At 43.3% G+C, this 14,195-nt stretch overlaps 1 protein-coding gene across 2 annotated transcripts in view; it reads left to right on the forward strand.

Annotated features, from left to right (window-relative positions):
- Positions 1-1,157: 1,157 nt before the first annotated feature.
- The window catches only part of COL6A2 (collagen type VI alpha 2 chain), a 34,757-nt gene continuing 21,719 nt past the window's right edge, over positions 1,158-14,195 (forward strand). The window contains exons 1-10 of one of the 2 annotated variants that reach the window (XM_062579424.1): positions 1,158-1,400; positions 7,763-7,897; positions 8,812-9,410; positions 10,111-10,131; positions 10,919-10,984; positions 11,597-11,650; positions 11,772-11,816; positions 12,397-12,423; positions 13,112-13,138; positions 13,240-13,284. In XM_062579424.1, the coding sequence (XP_062435408.1) occupies positions 7,792-7,897; positions 8,812-9,410; positions 10,111-10,131; positions 10,919-10,984; positions 11,597-11,650; positions 11,772-11,816; positions 12,397-12,423; positions 13,112-13,138; positions 13,240-13,284 (990 nt within the window). In that variant the 5' untranslated portion in view covers positions 1,158-1,400; positions 7,763-7,791. The remainder of the gene's footprint in view (positions 1,401-7,762; positions 7,898-8,811; positions 9,411-10,110; positions 10,132-10,918; positions 10,985-11,596; positions 11,651-11,771; positions 11,817-12,396; positions 12,424-13,111; positions 13,139-13,239; positions 13,285-14,195) is intronic. The other variant, XM_062579423.1, reaches the window with a different exon arrangement.

Here is a 14,195-nt window from a genome sequence, read left to right on the forward strand (position 1 = left end):
TGTAAGTGATTTTTAAAACTGAAAGATTACATTTTATTGGGAGTTATAACTCAAATGTTAAAAAACTGGCTACTACACAGCTTACAAAGTAACAGCTAAACATACCATAAATCACATTTAACTCCACAAGGGAGTATAGATGAAATAGTAGCCATCAGTGCCTGACTGTCTTCCCTGTTGCAAACTCTTTACAGAATCATTGAGGAGAATAGAAAATCGAGCAGATTTTTTTCTTCTTTCTTTCTAGTGTTCATCTTTCCACATTTCCTGTCTCTGCATTGGACATTTAAATGAATACTAAATGGCAGTTCAGTATATGGGATGTACTGTGAGCAGCAATAGTAATGTGTATGTCAGCTATACAGAGGATGAGCAACTAATCCATGTCAGTGCACATCCTATGCAGAAATCTGTCCATTGAGTCATGTATGGGAGTAAATAGAGTTAAATGAGGGCTAAATTTGATTTCCTTACTTGGTCCATATGGCAACTGTGGCCTAATTTGAGTCCCTTTACACTGCCCATGTGGCTGTAAAGATTGAAGACAGAAAATTATGGCTCAGCGGATAATGTGCTGTTTTTCTGAAAGTCCTCACAGTTCTCCATGTTTTCTTGGGACATATGCCCCTTTATTTCATTTAGCTGTGCTAAGAATTACTCTTGAAATAAAAAAAAAATGGAAATGAATCAATAGAAAGAGGTAATACTCAGACTTGGATGTCTCGGCAGAACCTGGATAATGTTCGAGTATTTGAAAATGCTAAGACGTAAGTTCTTTTTTTCTTTCTTTCTTTTTTTTTTTTTTTTGAAACATTCTTATTTTATTTGTTCTACTCATGATATGTTACTGAGATGGGAAAAGGAGGAGGAAGGTTGAAAGAAAGAGGAAAACTATTTGATGGTGTAAATATATAAGGCAGCAATGCCAACCGCAAAAAGGGGCCTCATCATGGAAAAGTTTGACTTCTTCAAGCTTGTCTAAAAAAAATTCCTTCAGCTCCAAACATGTCAACCTTGCCCCACCCCAGTGTGCGCCCTCAGAGGGGACTAGTGTTGGAGTGGTCCATCCTGAGATGTTGGTGGACTCACAGTGACTCTCCGTGGATGTTTGATGTTATTACAAATTAGGCACTGTCTGACACAGTTTTGAAGGAGGAGAAATATAGAAGGCAGTTTCCTGTCTGCAAGGGAATAGAGGAACTCAGCTGGAGAAGCCTCTGCTACTCCCAACTGATCTCTTCGCTCCCCTAAAAATAGACACCCAGAACAATCCGAAAAAGGGAAAACGACCATTCCAGCAGAAGATGCAAAAGTCTTCTTGATACGAGCAATTCCACAAAGTTATCGTCTTGACATTCCTGAGGCTTTTTGGAAGAAATTTTGATGAACTTGTTTTCCAGGTAGGCGGAATTTTCTTTTATAGCGTTTGTACAACTATTGAGGGTTTTTCAGATGAGAACAAAAGAACTAGTTTTTGAAATTCCAGCTTGTGCCCTTGCGGGTTACACAGCTATTGCCACTGCTCAAAGATTCTTGAACAAGCTGCTAATTTCAAGTATGTTGTTTTCAGACAGTATAAACTGCCATGAAAGGGTAAGGGTTTTTTTCCTGATCTTTTCAGCTTTTGGAGAATTCAGGCATTTTTCCAAGTGCAAGATTTTTTTTCCAGGTGCAGGTATTTTGAGTGACAGATTCTCATGTGCCAGGGCCACCAGAGATCTAGAAACTCCTTCTCTGAAGACCTCTTGAACCAAATTCTTCCCTAGTGCAACTTAGTTGAATTCATCAGTTATAACGCAATTAAGTAATTGTCTGTAACACTAACAGCATGATATCTTTCTGCTGACATGAAGCACAGTGACTGATCTGCTATATTACTCTTCTGTGATTTTAAAAAACTTAGAAATAAAGGTATGTACTCCAGATTAGACTAGCATGTAATTTATGTCTCCTACTTATGCTGAATTTCATTTGCACAATCTCTTCAAAGGTCTCTTCGGAGCCTCTTAGAAAACTCCTGCGGAGTTCATTGCGTTTGGTTTTTTGGAGTCAGCTATTTATGTAGCTCTTCTTTATTTCCGAACTCCTGCATTAGCGCTGTAAAGTGAAGTATGTATTTCTTTCTGGTTTGAAGCTACCAAAATTCCAATAGTTTGCTAGAGGTTATGAGCATACAAAAGTGCTTGCGATATTCACCAGCAGTGGCATATTCTATTCTATGGAAGGAGACCATTCTTGCAGAGGAGGGGGACAATATCTGGGCAGAGTCTATTTCTCCCAGCTGCAGCCAACCTTTCTACAAGTTTGGTCTCCTTTTGTTGCATCTTGCACTGGCTTAAATCCTATCATAACTGCAGTAGGATAGCCGTGAAAGAGCTAGACTCCCTACAACATGCAGGAAACCATCCCAATGGATGGCTCACCATTGATTAAGGCTATGGGATGTGTTTGGGTAGAGAGTGTGACAAACATTGAAATTCCTTCATATAGAATGTGCAAATACAGAGTGCATATGAATAAGGAAGATGATGTGTGTTTAAATGAACTTTTTTCCAAATGAGAGACACTTTTTTCTGGTTTTATTTTACTTAACAAATGTTTGAGCAGAGTAAAATGCTGTCTGTGTATCTGGATAGCAACACAGGCACTACCCATTGGTCATGACTATGAAAAGTTGGGATTGGGTGGATGATAGACCAGCAGTGCAGTTTTAAAATTTAGTCTACATAGCTAGTGTAATTTTCTTTCTTGATAGTGACACAATTTTGGCGGCCTTAAATAAACTCCTTGCAAACAGAGTTAGCTTAGAATGAGGAACACCTGAATTTTTGTAAATTCCGGAAAATAATTTCCTCAGCTATAACAGATGTTGTAGTATTGAAGCAGAAGAATAAGGTGAACCAGGAGGAACTTCAGGCATATCAATGAATGCAAGACCGTAGGTCTCTGGCCAGGCACTTGAGATGAACTTTCTAGTGCATTAAAAATTGATAAACTGCCTCTGCTTTCTGGGGCACTATGAAGGATAAGGTCAGCTGTATTTGCAGCAAACTCCTCCTCTACCTTATGAGAAGAGAGAGTATCCCCAGAGACAATGTGCAGATAGTAATTTATAAGTTTACAACAAAGCCCAGAGTAATTTGCATGTTTGAAACAGTCATTTCATTACAAATCATTTATTTGCTGTAATATTACCTCTAATTCAGATGTTCATAGTGGAAGGGGGTACCCATGAGCACAGACCTTGGGGCCTCCTTTAAGACCGCCATTATTGCAGGGCCCTGTGTAGATAATTTCATATAGATTTGCAATGGTGTGGGTAGTGACTGGATCTCCTGATGTGTGAGTTGAGTGTGGAAACAACAGGCATGCTATAGGGCGCTACTAAGGCATGGGAGGCATGGGTCAAGACCATACACTTTTCTGCTGAGCACTTGAGGCATCAAGTGGGAGCATAGCACCTAACACAGCCTAATGCCCTCATAATCTGTTTAGGGGACTTAAAACCATTCCTGGAGATTCTTGGATTTTTCCTTGCATGCATTTTGTATATCTTTCTTGTGGAAAAAGAGATGTATCACTTAACAGTACAGCTACTGAGAGAAGAAAATTTCAGGTGAAATCCTTGTGAGGCCTTATTTCTACAAAACCCTGGTCCTGCTATTGCAGAGGGAAGGAAAGGAGACAAGAAGGAACAGCATGGGCAAACTCAGGTATTCAAATATCATGAGTTAACTGCCAAAGTCATAATATTCAGTTTGCTCTTTCTGTTTCTTTTTTTTTTCTGTCCTACCACCACTCAGAAATTGTCTCTAACATCCAGAAAATGCAGTAGTCTCAAATATACACTTTTGTCAGTGAAAGCTGAGATTTCCATCCAAACACTTCACAGCAGGGGTTGAAGCTGTAAGCAAAATGTCAAATGTTATGAGGTTTGCAACAGAATCACAACAGCTGATAACACTGTGAGGATGATGGGCTAGGCAATGGTGCCTATTCTAACCTAGCAGACTCCTTAAACAAAGAGAGGCTTTCACCTCCTCCATCCACGTACTATTAATGAAATCACCAAATGGGATTCTGCTATAGCAGAAGGCTAGTGTAGCTCCACATGCTGAGATCCGTGAACACTTTTTCTAATGTGTGGGGAAGGACCTGTATATGTCTTCCAGCTGAATGCTGCGCTCACTGCCCTGTCCTCCAGCTCCTGGTCCATGCTTCACATTTGTGGAAAGTCCCTGGCACAGCCCTGAAAGCTGAGGCTGAGAAGGGAATGGATGGGGCTGTGCTGGAAACGACTGCTTGGCTGGCATGGGGGGGGAGATCCCTGCTCTTAGGACCAGGATATGGGCGTTGACATGGGAAGTCAGATGAGTATGTGCAAATAGGTAGCATGAGCAGCAAAACTTTTTTTTTTTTTTTTTTTTTAAGTGACTGTGTAAGGTAGTAGAATAAAAGAGATCATGGATGGCAAGGTAGTAAAGTATGTCCAATGTTTTGAGATGTAGTTTTTCTGTATCCCATTTCTGTCTGTGCAGTGGCAAAGGCCATAGTGTTAGACTGATACAGTATAAAGTCATGAGAGCTGTGGGCAAGGGCAGTCGTGTGCCAGAGCTGACCCCACCCTTATCTGTGAAGTTTTAACTGCCCCCTCTCTAATTCATGTGACTCTCCCTGTAGAGAAGCTCTTCTGCACTGTGCCTTTCTCATCCTCACATATGGCTGGAGGAAGGGAGCTGGTTAAACTCGGGATGCTGTGATCTGTGAGTCAGATGGTACTTTGCCAAAACCTCCAGTATTTCCAGTCTCTCCAAAAGCTGGAGATGTCTCCAGCTTCCTGCATAATCACTAAGGACTGGCTTTAAAATGATTCTGTCTAAATGCACAAAGTTGTTATTTTTTTCAAGAAATCAAGGTCTCCTGCAAATCTCATTTGTGGAGGACAGATAAGATGAGACAAACCTGTAGTTTGAGTGAGGAAGCCTTGATCTTAACCAATATGCTCCTTTTTAAAATAAGTATTTTATACTTATAACATCTATTCTGTTCTCTGCCACATTGACCTATACATGGACTTTATGAGGTCACACGCAGATCTTTTGCTAAATAGTTTTGCAGCCTCTCTGAGCTCCTTGCTGGAGGGGAAGGGAAAGGACCCAGGGCCAAAGTTATCAGCAGGGGCATTTGGGTGTTGAGGTGGAGGTATGTGAAAGGCCCTGACCATTAGAGATTTTCCTGGGCCATGGATGTGAGGCACCCCAAACTGGTGCTGCTGAAGTTTTCAGATCTCTGTACCTCTTGTCCCTTCCCAGAAATTCTCCAAAGGCTGTGGGTTCCTTCTTTCCCTATCTAAAATCCCACCTGAGCTTTGGCTCTCTCAAGCTTGTTGGAAAATGCATAGCCCTTAGTAAGGAAGAAGGCTGTCACTGGTGTAAGGGTACCATCAGCACTGATAGAAAGAGGCCATTCCAATGTAAACCAGTTTGCAGAATCCTGTGATATACACTGAAGTTTTCATTGTAAACTGAAATGGGATATATCTCACTGTGGAATAGCTGGTCACTAGCTACACAGAAAGGGGACTCTAGTGAGATGGTAGCAGAGCTGAGCTATCTGTTGTCTTCATGTAATACCATTTCCAATGCACCTAAGGCAGCAGCTAGCTGCACATACTTCCCCTGCAATGCCCGAGTAGCCCCACTCAAGGGAGAATGAATGTGTTTTCATATCCATTGAGGCCTTGGACTACTCCAAGAGCTACCAGCAAATGACATTTAAGGAAGCAGCTCTCTTTCTGGAGTTCATTCAGGCCTACTTTTCATAACACATTGACACATATCTCTTATTGCCTGGCTTGTGTTGAGGTAACCACCAAGCAGAAAAGTGGCCTGTGTGCCATGAAGCTGCCGTTCTAGCACAAGTGTCCTCCAGTCATTATCTATAAGTAACTGAAGGGAAGGTGTCAAGGGGGTGGGGCTAAACTCTTCTCAGTTGTCCCATGCAAAAGGATGAAAGGAAACAGGCAAAAACTGAACCACCGGAAGTGCCGCCTGAATGTGAGGAAGAATTTCTTCACTGTGAGAGTGACAGAGCACTGGAATGGGTTGCCCAGGGAGGTTGTGGAGTCTCTTTCTCTGGAGATCTTCAAAGCCTGCCTGGATGCAGCCCTGTCTAACATGCTCTAGGAGAGCCTACTTGAGAAGGGGGGGTTGGACTAGATGATCTCGAGAGGTCCCTTCCAACCTTACCCATTCTGTGATTCTGTCATAAAGACAACTTCTTCCTCCACATTCTTTGCTGATGATAATTGTTGCTTGTGTTTTGTCTTGGAATATCTTTTAAACTCCTGGGTTCTTTTGAACACTTGTATGCATCCCCAAGGCCTTTTCAGACTAGATCTCCACTTTTCCTTCTGCTTAATTTATCACATAATCAGTAAGGCAGAACTTCCTTATTTCAGTTTGTGCCTGTTGCCTCTAGTCCTATTGCATGGCAATATTGAAAAAAGTTTGGCCCCATCCCCTTGACACCCTCCCTTCAGATATTATACACATTGATAAGATCCCCCCCTCAGTCTTCTCTTCCCTAGGCGAAAGAGGCCCAGCTCTCGCAGCCATTCCTCAGATGTCAGATGCTCCAGCCCTCTGATCATCTTCGTAGTCCTATGCTGGACTCTCTCCAGTAGCTCCATGTCTCTCTTGTACTGGGGAGCCCAGAAATGGACACAGTACTTGAGATAAGGCCTCATCAGGGCTGAGTAGAGGGGCAGGATCACTTCCCTCGACCTGCTGGCAACACCCTTCCTAATGCAGCCCAGGAAACCATTGGCCTTCCTGGCCACAAAGGCGCATTGCTGCCTCAGAGTCAACTCGTCACCCACCAGCACTCCCAGGTCCTTCTCTGCAGAGCTGCTTTCCAACAGGTCAGCTCCCAGCTTGTAGTGGTGCATGGAGTTATTCCTCCCTAGGTGCAGGACCTTGCACTTGTCCTTGTTGAACCTCATGAGGTTTCTCTCCACCCAGCTCTCCAGCCTGTCCAAGTCTCTCTGAATGGAGGGCCCTGGACAGGTCTTATCATAACCCTACACAGAATGTGCTCACATGTGCAGCTGTACTTTAAAGTCCTAGTCATGTGCTGAATACTAAAGTTATGCTCTTTCTCAAATGCCTCTTTATCCATCTCTTCACCCCATAGGTTGTGCCTGCTACACAGCAGCACGGTTAAACAAGGGATTTTGAATCATTAGGGTATGTACAGGCATCATCATGGTAAGGTGGAGGCAGAAGGGGCCTGCTGCACTCCACTTGCGTTCACACTGAGCAGGTGAAGAAATGAGCGCAGGTGGTTACATCCACATGAGTCTGAAGTGATGTTCACTGGAACTGATGTGATTAGGGGGCAGCTGGACTACATATGGAGAGTTACTGTGGAATCTGAAGCTCCTGACATGCTGTCTACAGCTCCATCACCTGATTCCCTCCTCTCAGAGTGACAGAGGAGCTAAAATACTTCTAAATTACTTGCACAAGACTCCAGCAAAGTAAATGTTTTGAAGTTACTTAGCTTTCAAATCAATATAAAAATCTACATTAGTGACCCAGAGACTTATCCCCTTTTGGGCATTGCAGTGATGGAGAGGTAATATATGAGTAGAAGGGTCACTCTCCAGGGTTTACTGGGAGCAATGGCTGGCTTTGCTTGTACCCAGAAGAGTTAGGAGGTGGTATGTTGTGCTTAACAACTTACTTGTATTTTCCTACAGGCATTTAAGTATCCAGAGGAACTGCTGAGATGTTCCAACAAGCCTTTTTTCCCACTCTTCTTTGTATGGTGCTAGTTCCTCTCCATGCTCAGTTTGATTTCGATCCTGGAGACGTCAGTTCTACCTCCTGTGCAGGTATTAACCAGATAATTTGAGTCTCTCTCTCTCTCTCTCTCTCTCTCCTTTGTAGGTAGTAATTTTTTGGAAAGCTATGACCATTCTCAGTTCAAGAGCCTATTCACAAGGAACTATTTCTGGCATGTTATACTTCATCTGTTCCTTTGCACTCCTGGGCAGTACCCTGGCATAGTGATCTGTCATTACGTAGGAAAGTCAAAACCCTCGTTTCTGAGTTTGTATTGGAGTGCGGAGAGTTTGGAAATGAAGAGCTCAGATCTGCTAGTGCTAGATTCTCCCCACTGATGGAATATTAAATACAAATAAGTCCTCAGAACTGAGCTCCGTATCCAACATTAAAAATAATCAATTTTGAATTTGATGATTTTCACACTTACTAGTTGCAATGTGAAGGAGTTTGTTTATATGTCCAGCCTGAGTAGAGAAAACAGCAAGACTTCAAGACTGATTCAACATAGTGGATCTTAAGATTTTGAAGTCCTTAATACTAAAGCATCTTCTGCCTGAATACAGATATTACTGCTAGGACTAGCTTTTTCCCAGTATTGCACTTGGGTATGGTTCTTTTGAAATTGTCCATAGCTTAGAGAGAGCAACCAGCAGTGTAGCAGTCAGGGTATTCATTTGAAGCACAGGAGAGCAAAGATCTTATCCTTGCTCTTCTCTGTTCAAAGCAGGGACATGATCAGTTTCCTTAATCAGGGACTTAGTTTCTTCCAGTCCAGGTGGAAATATCTTATGATTAGTAGCAGTAGTAACACCCTCACAGGAATCTGAATCTCATGCCTTGTGCTGTATTTTGCTCTGTTCAAAATTCTGTGTTCTTCAAATTCTGTGGCCCGTTTCTGGGCATTAAAGAAGGGGATGCAATGTTACACAAAGTGCTCTGACAGATCATTGTTTCCATGCAGAAAAGAGGGACTGCCCTATCAACGTGTACTTCATCATTGACACTTCGGAGAGTGTTGCTCTGCAGACTGTGCCTATCCAGAGCCTTGTGGATCAAATAAAGCGGTTCATCCCTGTGTTTATCAATAAACTGGAGAATGAGGTCTATCAGAACCAAGTCTCCATCACTTGGAGGTTTGGAGGACTTCATTACTCGGATGTGGTGGAAATTTACAGCCCTTTAACAAGCAGCAAAGACACATACCTCATCAAGCTGTATGCTATTAATTACCTTGGCCGGGGCACCTTCACAGACTGTGCTATCTCCAACATGACAGAGCAGATCCAGAGCCAAATGGCCCCTGGTGTGAATTTTGCAGTGGTCATCACAGATGGCCATGTAACTGGCAGTCCCTGTGGAGGAATGAAGATGCAAGCTGAGAGGGCACGAGACATGGGGATCAAGCTCTTTGCAGTGGCCCCCAGTGAGAACGTCTATGAGCAGGGACTACGGGAGATTGCCAACCTGCCACATGAGCTGTATCGCAACAACTATGCCATCACACAGAAAGACACCCTTGACATCGATGTGAACACTACAGAGAGGATAATCCAAGTCATGGTAAGTGCCATTGACTCATGCTGCCCCAGATGCTCTTTCTTACTTGAACTGGAGACGGAGAGTATAATGAGGGGAGCCAAAATGGTGTGGCAGAGAGGGATAGTTAGGGGGAGTCCTCAGAGACAGGTGCTCACCATTAAGCATATAAAAGGTCCCATCAAACAGTATTAGCAATGCAAAAGGCTGGTTCAGTAGTGCAATGTGTGGCTGAGATGTGGGACACCCTGAGCAATCATGCAGAGTCCCTGTGCCTGTGTTCCCTTCGGGAAAACAGGATAGCAGTGTCACCCCACCAAGGAGAGGTGACAGGAGAAACTGTGCATGGAAAGCTGGGATGCTTTAAGCACATGCAGCAAGGCATTTCTAGATAGGCTGCCATCCAAACGATGTCTGTTCCACTAGGTCAGATCTATGCGGCCTTCCAAAAGCCTGGGACCACATGGAAAAGTATGCCAAAATGAGATTGCAGAGTGAGGGTTTGAGCTTCCTGTCAGGTATCAGAATGATGTTTAAGGCCCCATCCACGAGCCACTGATAATCAGGGATTCTGTCAGGCGTATTTAAAGCCGTGAGACCTTTACTACTTTCTTTTCCTTATAGTAATATACATCTCCAAGGGGAGACACATGGCTGTAATGATATTTTTCTCTTAGAGATGACTAGCTTACTGATTCTGTTTATCCTGTTTTCTCCTTTGCAGAAACATGAAGCATATGGAGAGGTGAGTGAGCAGCATTTTTATGCTATTCCCACAAAACACAGGTTAAAGCTTCCTTGCTTAAAGTAGATCAGCTTGTACTTCAAAAGAGTGGGCCTGATTGTACTCTGAGCTACAAAGGGCAGGAACTCTGCCTGCCTGTGGAAGGAAGTACAGGGTCTGGGGACCAGTCATTTTACCTACCAGTTAAAATCAGGTAATAGACTCTCCCCTTTCTGCATCCCTATCCCTGTGATTTCCCTCACATTAGTGGACTCAGGTCTATTCACTTAATCTCTCTGGGGGCTTCATCTCATCATTTTGGATTTGGAGACATATTTTGTAGGTGGTCTGCAAACTAAAGCTAATGAAGGTTGATTTTGTGTGGATGGACCTTGGCCCCCAGATAGAGATGTATGCAGAATGATGTACCAAAATGCAGGTGAATTCCACTGAGGGCCCAAGAACATCAAGCCCAGAATGCCTTTTGTTAGACGTTTAACAGTCTTGTTCTTTGGGTTTGGGCCCAGAGCCAAACCGAGATGAATGTGTTTATGGTAACTTTCTGCTTTTAATTTATGAGTAGGATTTTTCAGTATGCTTATAACTGCCTGAACTGTGATTCTACTGGATCACAGTTTTTAGCAGTTTGTCACTGGCAGTTTTTAACCACTTCAATCAATGGAAGAAGTGAATGGGCAGCATAGACCTCTGGTACACACAGCCGTGCTTTGGGTGCATACTGGCTCAGAACACGAAGTGAAAGGCACACTGCGACTGTAAACCTCCTGTTTAATTTTGTATTTTTCAGTGCTACAAGATGAGCTGCCTGGAGATTGCAGGTCCACCTGGTCCTAAGGGATACCGAGGGCAGAAGGTAAGTCGTCCTATTCTATGCGAAGAAAATAATGCCAGTGCCTGTCACAGATATTCTGTGGATCCTTAGATCTCCTCACTTCAACTGCAATAGCTTTCAAACATGTAGCATCCTTGTGGGAAAGAACTCTGCAACATCTAATTTGGTCCTGGGAGATTATACTGCAGGAGCACACACCCAGCACTGGTATCTCCTCATGATCGTGCTGAGGATGATGCACCAGCAGCAGTGCAGAGAAGCATCCTAGAGTCAGCCATGTTAGCCAAGACCAGCTTGAGCTTTGACACTTTAGAGCACCTTTGACACGAGAATTGCTGTTGGGACAGCAGGAGCAAACCACAGGTTTTCTCAGCAGGATGTGCTACTCTCGTGTGCAGGGTGTCTCATTCTACCCAAATCCACAGCATGCTCCAACCTCTGTTGAGCCAGGTTGTGAGTTCCCCTCCCCAAACAGCCTTTCTCCTGCCTTCCCTGGGATAAAGCAGATCTGCTTCCCCGAGCACGCTAGTGGAGGCCCTCTCGAAGCAGCCAAAGAGAACCTGATGTTACTAGAAATTGTCTTTTATTTACATTTAGTACCAAGCCCTGTCTTATGATTTGTTTCGTTCTTAGGGTGCGAAGGGGAACATGGGTGAACCAGGCTCCCCCGGACTGAAGGGACGACAGGTGAGTTGTGGAAACTCTTCCCTCTGCTGCAGTTAGCAGTGTTCTTCCAGTGTTAAGTGAACATCTGCAGTAAGCATCTGCATTATGCCCTTGTTAATTCTCAGTTTCTCTTTTCTTTAAGGGTGATCCAGGTATTGAAGGCCCAATTGGATACCCTGGTCCGAAGGTAAGAATCATAGAGCCAGTGACTGAGCTCTTTGCTTTTTTTTGTTTGGTTGGGGTGTTTTTTTTTTTTTTTGTTTGTTTGTTTGTTTGTTTGTTTGTTTGTTTGTAAAGCAGGGAGAAATTCAGGTTAATTTCCCAGTATTCAATATTGCTTCCCTTCTTGCCCCTCCCCTGCATTACCCTCCTCTACTGAAAGTAGAGGACACCCATCAGTCAGTTCCCCAACTGTGTACCTGAATGCCACCATGTCAAAGTCAGGTGCCTGGCATATCTTTCTCCTCCAAAGTCTTCTGACTAGCATTCAAGGAGTTCTATAATTCCAGTTGCTTTGATTCAGGCACTTGACATGGCTTTAGGAATTGTTTTATTCTGGAAAGCATGTGAAGCATTGGGATCCAACTGCTGCCTGTAGGTAGGCATGTGTCAGTCCTTGGTGGCGCAGAGAGCTCTACTTCTCCCTCTTGACCTGCCCATCTCACCTGTAATTCCCCTGCGTGTCTGCTCTCTGTGTTGCCTCCACTGCTGCCAGTCCCCAAGCCCTAACAGAACATTTTTCCTCTTTTCTTTTTGTCTTGCCCTAGGGTGTTCCAGGACTGAAAGGAGAAAAGGTGAGAAAAAAGCTCTGATGGTGTCAGGTCACTGGGCCAGAGGGCATCTGTTCGTTGTAATAGAAGGTGGTTTGTGTCAGAGTTTAGCCAAGGTTGTGGGAAAAATAATCCTATTAATAAGAGCTTGAGGAAATGAGGAGAGATTTTGCAATGCCTCTCAAGGTCTGTGTCCTCCTTCAGGCATTTTTCATGGTCTTGTGACATTTTTTATGTTCTTACTAAGCCTCTTGGGAAGTGGGGTAGTCAGTTACATTCCAACATTCGATGTTCAAAAATATAGGTAGATCTTCTAGCATTAGAGGAGAAACTGCATTGAGTGACTTCATAACTAACTAAAGCAAAGCCTGATCCAGGGCTAGTGCAGATCACTCTTTTGCTTGTGACATTAGGGAAAATACAACACTTTGAACCAGCTGATGGTCTGGTCAGTGGAGAATATGAAGCAAGGAACTCTCTGGAGAAATGGGTCCCAGCTTCTTTTTCTACGGAGCAGAGAGTGACAAAGAGATTGCAGTCATTTGCACAAAACACTGTGTCCGAGCATCCATAGTCCCTTTATATACAAATTAAGGAACCAGAAGGAAATTTTTTGTAAGTCTAGCCATTCTTCCCTAGAACATGGTTCTATGACTGAGAGGAGCATGATATTGGCAGACTGGCTGAGTCCTGTCCTATTTTTTTTCCACAGGGCGAGATTGGATCTGATGGACGAAGGGTAAGAAAGGACCTTTTCTACCTTGCATGTTGTTCCACCTTTGAACTTTTGAATGTCTCTAACAGATAACTAATCCCTCTTTTTTCCCCCCTTGATCCTAGGGTGCTGCTGGCTTGGCAGGCCGGAACGGCACTGATGGCCAGAAGGTAACAGCGCCGGGAACATACTGTAAATTCACTACCATTGCTTCATTTCTTGATGTCCCATTTTGCCAACAGATAATTTTGTTTCTCCCATCCCAGCCACTTCCATCCTAATCTCACTGAGGTTTCTAAGAACTTGTTTGCACGTTATTCTGCAATGTCTTGTAGAAATATTTAAGTTGGAGATGTATTCATTCAGGTCACAGAAGTGCTATATAGCTTCATCAAGCTCGCTACAAGAATATATAACCCAGACTGTGCTCTTGCTTCAGAATTTGCTACAATCAGATCATCTGGGTGTAGATACCTCATCTTTAGTGTTAGTGACCTACATACACCCATACAGGATGTGTACGCTGTCTTTGTATGCATTTAGTTTTTACAGGCAATTTCCTGTGCTAAGGTTTAATCTCTAAAGTGCTGCTTGCTTTTACTGTTAAAGATGTAAGGCTAAGTTCAAGTACCTTGTAACGAAGTCCCTAAAACCCTCTGCCCCCTCTAAGGTGAGGTAGCCTAAGTTGAGAAAATTTTAGCTGGCCTTGTTTGCTGACTAGTATACATTGGTTTTGCTCTGCACTTTATTTTCTTCCCAGCTAAGTAGAAATGTGAGTTTACAGCAATTCTTCCTTCTATGTCTAAAATGCCTGTTGAAGCTCTAAGACACAGAAGTCTTATAATTGAGATATAAAGCTGTGGTTCCATCATACACTTGAGTCAACCTGGCAAGGAGGGAAACTGAGCTTCCTCTTTCAGCATCAATGAGCAGTTAGTTAGACTGGCTTAGTTGTGTCATGAAATTACACTCCATGTATTAGCAAAGAGCTGAAAATTGCCAGTAATGTCCATTATACAAAAGCCAGTAAATGCTAGCATATGGATGATCTAAGTGTTGACTTTTCCTACCCCTCTCCAAC

This window comes from Rhea pennata, chromosome 6 (assembly GCF_028389875.1).
Source record: "Rhea pennata isolate bPtePen1 chromosome 6, bPtePen1.pri, whole genome shotgun sequence".
In the NCBI taxonomy this organism is placed as follows: Eukaryota; Metazoa; Chordata; class Aves; order Rheiformes; family Rheidae; genus Rhea; species Rhea pennata.